Source organism: Vigna angularis, chromosome 3 (assembly GCF_016808095.1).
Source record: "Vigna angularis cultivar LongXiaoDou No.4 chromosome 3, ASM1680809v1, whole genome shotgun sequence".
Lineage (NCBI taxonomy): Eukaryota > Viridiplantae > Streptophyta > Magnoliopsida > Fabales > Fabaceae > Vigna > Vigna angularis.
The window spans coordinates 18,865,818-18,877,359 of NC_068972.1; the positions used below are offsets into that span (position 1 = coordinate 18,865,818).

Below are 11,542 nucleotides of genomic sequence, written 5' to 3' on the forward strand. Positions count from 1 at the left end.
GATCGGTCTTGTAAAAACAATATTATTTTACACTTAGATTAATATATTAATTTCAATTTCAAGATTGAAAATAGTAGTATATGATAGATCACATAAGATATCAACACTAATATACTTAATGATAAATATATTAAAGTTAACACCCAAAATTTAATTAAACAAGTTGAATCTAAAAAAATATTTATTTCTAATTATGAAGTTGGATTTTTAAATTAATATATATATATATATATATATATATATATATATATATATATATATATATATATATTACTTTGTTTTATTGTTGATAAAATAATTGTGAGAGATGTTAAAAGAATATGTAGTATATTAGAACTCGGTAAAATAATATCTTTTTTCCTAATATCTTATTATCAGGACTAATTGCTGGAGATAATGTAATATCTTAGATTTTTTTAGTTATGTTACTTATTTTTTACGCATGAAAAAACCTTCAAGTTTTTTTAATTCCTTCTTTCATTCTTTCATTGTCCAATCTTCATTATTCCTGCACTTTCGATTAAAAATGACAAAAAAATTTACGTTTACATATATCTGTAGATAAAATTCATGACGAATAGTTTGTATCCACGAATATTTATTATCCGCGAATTGCGGGTAACAAATATTTTAATATCCGCATATAAACGGGTCAGGTGTGGATATTATACTATCTGTACTCGCAAAAAATAAAAATAAAAATAAAAATTTAATTTATATTTTATTAAGTTAAATTTAATTAAAATTAATATTAATTTATATTTTATGAGATTAAATTGAATTAAAATATATTTTATATATTTTTTGTAGTTTTATTTTAATAATTTATAAAAATATATCTTTTAAAATATTTGTAAATATATGCGGATATCCGTGAATTTTAAAATATCCGCGAATATTTTTTAAGCAAGTATCCTGCAGGTAGTGGATCGAGTGAATTTTTTTTGTCGAATCATGTTACGGTAGACACTATCCTTATTCTACCCGACTGTTGCCATCCCTATCCCGATAGTGTAAGATTCGGAAAATCAATGTCATAATGTTTATAAGTTTCTTAATGAAATATCTTTTTTTAAAATATGTATTGTTGTATAACTTAATCGGTAAGAGTTTGTTGTGAATGTTAAAGATTACACGTTCAAATCCTAAATCCTAAATGGTGCAAATAATGCTGGATTTATTTTTATAAATGTTTTATTTTTTATAATGAGTTAGTGTATAAATTAAATACTTATTAAATAGCATTATAATTAAAACTCGTGAGTTGACGTAGTGGTAAGGCTGTTTGCTATGTTCTGGGGTACGAGTTGGAAGAGAATCTCTAATTTTCCTTCACCCGTTCGTTATTTTTTTTTATTTGCCCATTTGTGAACCCTAGGTTACGAGAGGGAGAGAGGTTTGAGGCGCGAGAGCGAGAGAAAGGAGAGCATCCAATGCTCAATCCAGGTATGGGAAGTTAACTCTGTCTTTGTGTGTTGAGATACCTGATAATGATGATTTCTGTTGTTTTATTATTTGCCGATGTGAGTTTTGTCGTTCGCATGTCTTTGGGGATTAATTGTGATATAATGTGGTGTTGTTCAATTGTTTCGAGCCAGAAAATGTATGATCTTGTTCGGTGTTTGACTACATTGGTTTATTACACGGTGATTGGAAGCTGTGTTGCTAAAAATTAGAATTTTGAGATATGCTCTGTAACAATCAGTTTTAAGGGTCACTCGACTCTCTTTGGATTGCTGGATTTCTTAATGGATGGTCTATATAAGCTATTGTTAGGGGATGTACTCTGATCCTATATAAATATTACGGGTTTGTGACGTTGCATGTTTAATTGGTTAAACTGACCATATCTATTTAAGTTTACACTTGAAATTAGATGCAGTAAATCTGTAAATGCTGAATTGCCATGTGATGTGATGAGACCTTCGTTTTAGACTAATCTGTACTTGCTGATTCTGACTCAAGTTTAAGTTTAATTGATTCCAGTGGTGGCTGTGAACTTGTACAGGTTATGAACTTACTTTTTGCCATTTATTACATATGTTTGCATGCATTTTGGTGTTCGGGTTTTGATGCTATATGATTTGTATGGTAGGGTAATGAAAATTAAAAAGTGCAGGGACTTAGTTAAACCATTGGTCAAATTAGGAAATCATATCTGAAGCGGTACATGGATTGTTAATGGTATTATGTTCTGTAATGAGACAGTTTGAATGCTGATGGTATAAGTGGATAGTGCTCGTTCTTATTATGGTTATAATAGGAAGGGAGGTAGTGTGGTGTTTGGATGTTACTGCTGTCAGATTTAAACATGTTGAACGGGTACTATGGTATAGTAATATTGCTTGGAGTAATATTGTGGTTTAACATGGTTAGTTCTCTCTCTGTATTATCTTCAGGTTTTTGGGTAACATCAGAGGATGAATAAGAGAGAACTGAACTGAAGCTCCCTGCAATTTGATGTTTTTGTCGGAAAATCTCGAAAACATGGGAATATGAGTGCACTGTGTTCTCTCTCTGATTTTAAACCATTTCCTGAAGTTAGTGATTATTTTCTTTAGGGTCGAGTTTGAGTTGAATTCAATGTCGATCTGATAATCAGCATTGAGCAGTGTACAATTTAGGTAATAATCATGTGTTTGGATCTTGGGCAACTGTCTATTCGCTTGTCTTTTGGTGAAACATCTGTTGTTGATATCAACTCCAGTGTTTAATGTGTTAGACTTTTCCGAATCTCAACGTGTCCTCTGCTTCCTTCAATTTGCTCCTTATCTGGCTGTAGTTATTTCAAATGCTTCTAGATGATAAAAATGTGAATCCAATCATACATTAGTTGAGATTGTAGTCTTTCACAATAAGTTTATACTTGAACAGTGTGCTATAACTTTAACTATTTCTTGCAGCTCTGTTATATTAGAAGTGGTGTTGAATTTGCAATTAACCAGTTGCGTATTCATATTTTAACTTCAATAATCATTGTTTCCATTTCGTTCAGTTGAAAATGAAGTTTCTTGATTGGTACTTGAAGATTGGGTTTGTATCTGCTTTGGTTGGGGCTTCTATGGAGGTGTTCATGATCAAAACTGGCTTCTGTGTGAGAACTTTCCTCTCTTGTTCTCTAACCTCTCTTGCCCTGCATTACCCTTTTCTTGATTTTCCATTTAATGCTGTTGTTGAAGTGGGTTTCTAAAATTTTTAATAAAATTTTCATTCTGGTTAATATGATATGACCTTTTGAGTGAAGAGCTATAAGGTTGGTTTGGTATTAAAAATGGAATGAAGAGTGGGATAGGTCGTGGATTTGAATACTCCTCTAGTAAACATATTAAGGATTAAAAAAGAAAAAGAAAAAGATATGGCCTTTTGAGTTGTCCAGTACTAGCTGATTATTGATTTTGGTTTGCTAGATTAGTATCTTGCATTCTAATGTAGTGATGTTTTTCGCGGATCATCATCATGGTCTTCCAATGAAAATGAAATTCCGAAAATATCGTGTACTCTGTTATACACGTCTTTCACGTTATTTGTCTTGGCCAAGTTGCCCACTAAACACGATATTTTGCATATGTAGAGAATTTAATAATTGTTTTCTAAGGTATTGCGATAACCCCCATGATTGTTTTCACCAAAGGATTTTGACTTTATAAAAGTATGATTTTGTTTCAAATTTTCCTTGCCTTCTATTACAGATGATAAAGTAACTGTTTTGGAGTCAGAAAAGCGTGCCTGGGAGAATTCCCCGGATGCTCAGGCAATTAGAGAAGCTCTCAACCCCTGGAGACATATTGATGCCGAAGATACAAAAAAGTCCTGACTGAAGTATGAAGCATTTTCTTAAAATCCATTAGTCATTTTTTGAGAACACAAGATTTATTCGAGAATATACTGGAATAAAATGATAACAATTGGACTAGTTATTCTATTATGAAACTGAATCTGGTATTGTCCATCCCACAAAGTGGATTGCTTGTTACATCTTGTCAGCTGGACCCCAAATCATGGCAACTTTGGGATGACTCACACAACCTTCAACTTTACCATCTTGCGTTGAATCTTTTATATATTTTATTTGACTTTTGAAGAAGTGTTCAGTGTTTTCTTGCTAATATGATACACGTACTACACCAAGACGAGTGCAAGTGTTCTCAACCAAAAGAAACCGCAAATGTTTCTTAAATTGCTTCGTTACCTCTTATATGCAAGTCTTTTTAATTCTACAATTTCAATTGATATTTGATATTTCATCTCCTACACCCGAAGGAGAAACACATTTTGGGGCTGCTTCTTGTGGCCCCATCGTAGAGCTTCAACAATGTTTACATGGACTGTCATAATCATAATTCACTAATTTCATTTGGTCTTCATGACTGTCACCTTCTTTGTCTATTATTTTTGAAGTACATACTAGCTTATTTTCATCATGAATCTATGATAGCCATAGCAAGTAGGAAAAGTATGAACTATGGTTGGAGGTGCTTCACTTAAGAGAAGTTTGATTTATTTTATTTCTTCTATAAGTGTTCTTTGAGAGCTTTATCCAAATTATCTTAGAGTAGAGTGTGCTTCACAATCTGTTAAGTGCTTAAGTATCAATGATTTTTTTTTTCTATATGGTGGTCCCTTACTAATATGGAGTTCGAATTACAGTTACCCCTTCGCTGCCCCACCCTGTCATTGTGTGTTTTCGTCAATCTTTCTTGAGCTTGAATGCTGTGGTTTGCTTATCGGTTCTGTATTAAGAAATCTTCTTTCCTTCTCAGCTTAATTCCTTTTGTTTGTGTTCTAAAGTAATTTGTGGTAACCCATATCTGTGTTTCATGTTATACTTACAAGTCTAAACTGATGTCGTTCTGAAACTTATTAACAGAAAAGCACTAAATTTAAGTGACGATAGCTTTCACACTCACTATCTCAATAAAAAAATTCCCAAATTTTGTTAGTTTAAAAATGTAAGGATTTTAATGGATGAGATTGATGCAGATCGTTGAAAAATTGCAGAGGATCTTGGTCCCCAGCCATCATCTGTGATGTGTAGCCCGTCTCCAAATGTAAAGTATGCAAGCACTTGCAGAGTTGCATGTCTAGCCACCATCTGGCCTCTGACTGATGACATACTGAACTTAGACTGATTCGTTCCTCATCTGCAACGTGCCATCTGTTTTGCTTAGGCTTAAATCCAAAATTTGATCAATTGCGCCATTTTGTTACTTTGTCAAATGTTGCCCCGTGGATCTTGACTGATGCATGCTGGATTTTATTCGCTTTTTTGAGGATTTTTTTTTCGTGGTTAATCTAGTAGTTAAGAACAAGATTCCAGTTTATATATTAAGCTTGAAGAAAACACATTAAAAAACTGTAATTTTTTAAAAAATTAAATGAGTCTGCTTGTTTAATTTTTAATATGTGGTGGTTCGGGTTGAACACTTTGTTTTTTAAACTAATTGATATGTGGGTCAATAGGTCACCTTAAAGTTCTGTTTGTATATGTGTGAGGATGATGGATTTGAAGCTTTTCTTGTTTATATTTGTTCATTTGTGAGGAAGTGAGAGTGGGGAAATGCGAGGAACAAGTCCATGGAGTCTCTTGCTGTTCTGTGAAAAAGTCCAAACTGGCCTTTGCTTTAGACTGCCCATGACAGAGATCTGTCCTCTGCAGTGGCCATGCAAGGAGAGATTCTTGAAAAGAGAATTGTTTGACCATGCCTGGTAGTTCAGCGTTTGAAAACTTTATTAAATACTTGTGAATGCATTTAGTTGAGGTTTTACCATTTCTTCCTTCTTTGGCAAAGTTTGTGATTGTTGGTATGAGCTTCTACATGACTACCGTTCAGAGTTTAGTGTACTAATAAAAGTGGCCGTCATTTTTGTCCATGGATTCAGCAAACAAAGGAAGTAAGCTCCTCCCACAAATAGAATATCTCTTCAAGCCACTAAGCTCAATTAAAAACGAGAGTGATGATATAATCCCAAACATTATACTTTTTTTTTCTTATGACATCATATTTTCTATAAACATTATTTTTATTTTCTCTACGCAAATTATTTTTCAAAAAACAAAGCCTAGCACTTGAACCAACGTACATCACCTCTCCCTTTTGAATCGGATTCCCCTTCTGCCTTGCTTAACCAACTTTGATGCATCGTATCCTTCTAATTAATTTCAATTTTGTTTTGTTTAACATCATACAATTAACTTTACTATTTTTAATATCAAATTGTCCATTATAATACTTGAATTGAGTCTAAAAGAAATATTTCCTAAGTATAAATATTTTTTAATTCGTTTAACTTTAATTTGAACATGAATAAAACTAGGGTATGTTTAGATTTCAGTTGCAACACTCAAACTAATTTTCAGTTTTCATTAAACATAGAAACATATTTAATACGTTTTGTCCAAAATAAGTTATAAAGCCAAAATTCCCCTCAAACTTAAATTCACTTGAAAGCTACAATAAATTTCTTTCCAACTCTAGCTGGGTTCAACTTAGCTTAAAATAGATAGGAAAGAAAGCAAACGTTTATAAATAGAAAATTGTCGTTTAAATTAATAGAATTGCAATTGAAAATTCTTTTTGATTTGCTTGATTTTATTATTAAATGAGGGAAACTGCTTAATTTTCATGTCAATAGAATTTTTTTAATTCTATCAATCAATTGGCAATAAGAAATGAAAATGTAATACATACATCTTAAATACATATTGTTCAAGTATTTGGATTATATTCTAAATGTAATCGCTTGCTTTTTGTTGGTTGCATGACTTGTTGCCTTTGCAAAAATGGAAAAATAAAAATGATCAATTTTTATTATAAAGGAAAGATAATCAACATTTGAAGTAACCAAAAAATCTATATGCATATGCTGGCTAGCCCTTGGGTCCTTGCTTCCTATCATTCAGTTTTTTTTATATTGATCAATGTTCTTGTGCATAGAATAAAATTGTCTTGTTATACCGTTTTCCTATTGATCGCGAAAAACTCTGTAGTAGCATGCTCAAATGCACCTGTCAAACGTGTAGAGTGTCCAATGGATCACAAGAAATAAATATTACTTGAATGAATATCTGTCATTTGCAAGCTTAAGGGTGTCTATCGAGAACATTAACACAAGCCAATTTGTACATATTTGCGTGATAAGCAATCAAATAATTTTTATCCTTTTTATTCTACGCGAATTTTCTGGGAGAACCAATGAAAATAAGCACATAAAGCGAGGCACAATAGGTGTTGCAGAAATCCTTTATAAGATGTAAGATTATGGTCCAAATATATAATATAAAACTTTGATATTAATAAATGAAAAAATCATTCACTCAAAATTAAGAACATGTATAGAATTGCATGTTGCCTGCCCTGAGACCAATGCACACGCGACAAGGATAGAAAACTTTTGATTTCGTCATAATCGTAATTATAGTATCAGTCTTCACAACCAAACAAGGTGCCAAAAGCATCAACACTACCGCCTCAAGCTCTCCACAACGTAGTCTGCGTACAAAGTCCTTCACACACACAAAAAAAACATTATAAGCCTCCATACCATTTTAGCACATGAATAAATAAGTAATATATTAAAACCATACAAATATTTCATAATTTTATTAAAATATCATTTCAAAAGGAGTATCAGAACTGATGTCAAAACGGTTTATTGATAATATCAGATTGGTATTGCTTACATGGAATACTTGATCGCTTCATAGGCAGATGAGGCAGGAAGAAAGTCGTTTACTGCAACTTCCTTGTTTTCATTCTTCTTGTCTATAATTCCTTTATGAAGGGAAACTAAAAAGAGTTTGACACATGGACGCTAAATGATACTTTTGCATTTCGATATATATATATATATATATATATATATATATATATATATATATATATATATATATATATATATATATATATATATATATATATATATATATATATATATATATATATATATATATATATATATATATATATATAGACACACACACATATAGATGCTAACATATAAGAAGTACTGAACAAACGTTTTGAAATATTTGGAAAGGATACAATCTTCAAAAAAGCGACGGATTTCAGCTAAACGGTGGGGAGGAAGGTCCTTGATATCATTGTAATGACGATACTCGGGATCATCAGCACATACAGCAATTATCTTGTCATCTTTCTCACCCTGAATTTCATCAGAATAGTGGTTGTTCAGTAATCGAAAGACAAAGACTCTTGCTATGAGGAAAAGGGGAGTGTCTGATATACCTGGTCGATCATAGGCATGAGTCCAATAGCTTTGGCCCGAAGAAAGCAACCTGGAAGAACCGGCTCCTGTGCAACCAAGTACAACCAATGATTAGTACCACAGAAGCAGTAAAAACATAAAACAAAGGTGTGCATAATAACTTATTGCTAAACTAAAGATTTAATAATGTAGGATGATACTCAATCATGCAATACGAAGTCCTTGGACTTGGAAGACCAATTCATTCATTATCATATTGGTTTAAGAGAAAGCCAGAGTAATACATGATAAAGTATTTCCTGGTCTTCTCCACGAATTATTACAACAGATGTGTTCTGGAATTGTATAATAATAGATATATAGAATAATTTTACCCAGGTTCCCACTTTAAGATCACCTTGAGCTAGCTATATTTTGGACTAAGACTAACTTTTAAAATGATAAAGATCCCTTTGTAAGACAATGGAATCAAACAAATTAAAGAAACTCCATTGAAGAGAATTTACTTAAAATATTGACCTCGTTACCTTAGCCACCAACATGTGTATTTGTTATTGCAGCAGTGGAACGAAAATAGTTCACATGTTACAGAATCCATTTTAAAAAATATTGCTATTTTAAAAATCAGTTTAGTAAATTTGCCAAGTGCAAGAACTCTTACGGAAAAACATTGAAAAAGTGCAGTCCAAATGGGGAGGAAACTTTTTCAAAGTACGATGTAATTGTAACTAAGTGATTCAGTGAGAAATTCTCATAATTACATGCTTACACACCGTTAAGAAGTAGACATTATGAGCAAGATGCAATTACCTGCATAATAACCAGGACATCCATGGGGTCACTGTCCTCACAAATAGTACGAGGGATAAACCCATAGTTGTGAGGATAGACAACTGACGAATAAAGTATACGATCAACCTGCACAAAAATGCAGGTTCAGCAATGCCCTGAAGCAACGAATGCAACAAGAGAAGAAAACGCTAGACAACCACGATTACCTTGATAAGTCCAGTTTTTTTGTCAAGTTCATATTTCACCTTGCTTCCTTTTCCAATTTCGACCACCTGCATGATTCAGCCATAGTTCATAATCATTCAAATCTAAGTACTTAATGAATACCTTGTCTGATGCCCTTTAGAGAAAAATAAAATATCATAACAATTTAAACTCGTAACATGATATGTTGATACTAAAACATTATACAGGACGTACACAAATTAGGAAAAGCTTCGATTTGTCATTCTATAGCATCAAAGACAAACAAGACAAAGTCAAAGAAAGCAAAAACAATATAATACAGGGCCAAATACTTCCACTTCACAACCAATAGTCCCACAATGCCGGTTTGCTTAAACCTTAGTACACGGGTAAACAAATTCCGTCAGGATCCCGTACAAATAATCAAATAATGGCCTTCCAGCAAATCAGTTATTAGTGGCTATTTCCATTAATAAGACAGGAAGCCGAGACGGAAATGGAATTAGAATTATCCAATATGTTTCCTGTCCAACCATCAGCCTATAAACCACCAATACTTGCATTTTCTTACCATAAGATGTCCAATACCAATGTTTGGGTGCTTGATACCTATTTGAATTTCTTTTTATACACACAAACATTGCTTCCTACTTCTTTTAGGAATGGGCAGTTAGTCTCATCAAACAAGCATGCAATTATATCTGTGCATAACATCTATTAGTAGACTAAACATTTCATTAATGTTTAGGATTGCAAGTCTCTTAGTTCATATACTTACACAGTTGAAGATCTTTGGAGCTTCGGGTCCTGCATTGTGGGGAAAACACAGTTAGTACGGAAAATAAAAGCAAAGGAGAAATGCGTTAGGATCAAACCACAATCACAATTTTAGAACGATATTGCTTACCTATCTCAAGATCATGCCATGGGTGTGCAGCAACAGTCCTCCGGGTCAAGGATGAAAGAATCCTCTCGTTAAGAGGAGGGTGTGGGGTGTGCTGATAGCCGGAAACCTTGTTTGGGGTCTCAATCGGTGGAGCCATTTCTTCAGCCTGAAATGAAATAACAAACATTATTTTTTGTCATTAGATGGTATTTTACACAACTTACCAACCATTAAAATCCCAAATTTGACCTTTGACATTTCAAGAATCACCCAGAGAACAGTCTCCGAAAATTAATACCAAAAAAAGTCAACAATCAACCCATTTCATGCGTTAACTACGGAGAGAATTCGCAGAACAATTTTTTTTTAAATGTGATATTCAGAGACAACTAGTTCTCACTTTTCCAATCTCACCAACAGAAGAGAAAATCACTTCTTCCAAAATCATCGACGTTCATCACGACTTCATTTCAGTCATGCGCATTGACACCTCAGAAAAAAAAGTTTTCGCATAGCTCACTGAACTTTTTCCGATTCAGAAGCCGTTTTGCTTCTCCCTGCCGTTACAAGCTAAACGGCATAGCAGGAACAACACACACCGGCAGGGAAAAGCCAAAACGGCCACGGATCTGAGCCAATAGTAACAGTACAAATTACCACACAAATCATTCTTTTAAAAAAAATCAACTGAAGATCAGAAACGTGGACTCTACGAAACCGTGTGTAGTAGTCATTCAGAATCCTAACAGATTAACAAGTAATTTCGAAAATAAAATATTTCAGCAACCACGGAAGGTGGGAAACGACGGTGAAACCCTAATGACGGAGGTGTGGAAAGAGAGATACGAGGAACTCACCGAGAAATGAAGGAAGTTGGGTGAAGAGAAAAACGAAGGAAATGAAGGTTGTGAAAGGAAAAATAGATCTGAAGGAAAAATGAAGATGTGTGAGAATGGTGAATGCTTGTTGAGTGTGCAAAGAATGGGATGCGAGGGCGCTTATGTAGAGGAGGAGGATGTGATGTCTACGCAACGCGTTCCCGCTCTCTCTGCTGTTTCACAAACACAGACTTAGCCACTCCAACTTTTCATAATCAATTACAAATATTGAAGAAAAGAAAATAAAAAGAATCGGGAGAAAGAATCAAAGAATATCTGCTAGGTAAGGTGCCCAATAATAATACTGTAATGAAATTTAAACAAAAATTAGTAAAAAACTATTAAAATTTAAGACTTTTCTCAATTATAATAATAACTATTACCCAGATTAATTACAGTGTTTGATGATGCTTAGATATTCGCGTTCTTAAATTAGAAAGAACATGCAATACAAAAGAACGTTGGTAACATTTAATTAAAAAAATGAGTTTTATATTTTAATAATTCGGAGCGAATATGATTTAAAATTTTATAATTAAAATTTAAATGAAGTTAGCTTTTCTTTTTGTTTTAA

General features: G+C 33.0%; 2 protein-coding genes across 4 annotated transcripts; one reads left to right on the forward strand and one right to left on the reverse strand.

Annotated features, from left to right (window-relative positions):
* Positions 1-1,231: 1,231 nt before the first annotated feature.
* Positions 1,232-5,400, forward strand: LOC108324321 (uncharacterized). 2 transcript variants are annotated; one of them, XR_008248038.1, is made up of 4 exons: positions 1,232-1,446; positions 2,400-2,624; positions 2,996-3,094; positions 3,690-4,364. XR_008248038.1 is itself a non-coding variant. In XM_017557249.2 (4 exons), exons 2-3 carry the CDS (start codon positions 3,002-3,004, stop codon positions 3,812-3,814), a joined length of 216 nt encoding a protein of 71 aa, XP_017412738.1. In that variant the 5' UTR covers positions 1,401-1,446; positions 2,996-3,001; the 3' UTR covers positions 3,815-3,819; positions 4,981-5,400. The 2 variants fall into 2 exon arrangements, 1 of the variants encoding a protein (XP_017412738.1); XM_017557249.2 differs by lacking the exon at positions 2,400-2,624 and adding an exon at positions 4,981-5,400 and having other exon boundaries at positions 1,401-1,446; positions 2,996-3,092; positions 3,690-3,819.
* A 1,827-nt stretch (positions 5,401-7,227) lies between these two features.
* On the reverse strand, positions 7,228-11,081 carry LOC108326393 (soluble inorganic pyrophosphatase 4). 2 transcript variants are annotated; one of them, XM_017559884.2, is made up of 9 exons: positions 10,948-11,081; positions 10,112-10,256; positions 9,983-10,011; positions 9,225-9,290; positions 9,037-9,144; positions 8,247-8,312; positions 8,043-8,163; positions 7,682-7,763; positions 7,228-7,504 (listed from the first exon to the last, which is right to left on the reverse strand). In XM_017559884.2, the coding sequence occupies exons 2-9, from the start codon at positions 10,245-10,247 to the stop codon at positions 7,462-7,464; spliced, it is 651 nt and encodes a 216-aa protein (XP_017415373.1). In that variant the 5' UTR covers positions 10,248-10,256; positions 10,948-11,081; the 3' UTR covers positions 7,228-7,461. The 2 variants fall into 2 exon arrangements, with proteins under 2 accessions (XP_017415373.1, XP_017415372.1); XM_017559883.2 differs by lacking the exon at positions 10,948-11,081 and adding an exon at positions 10,491-10,869.
* Positions 11,082-11,542: the final 461 nt, after the last annotated feature.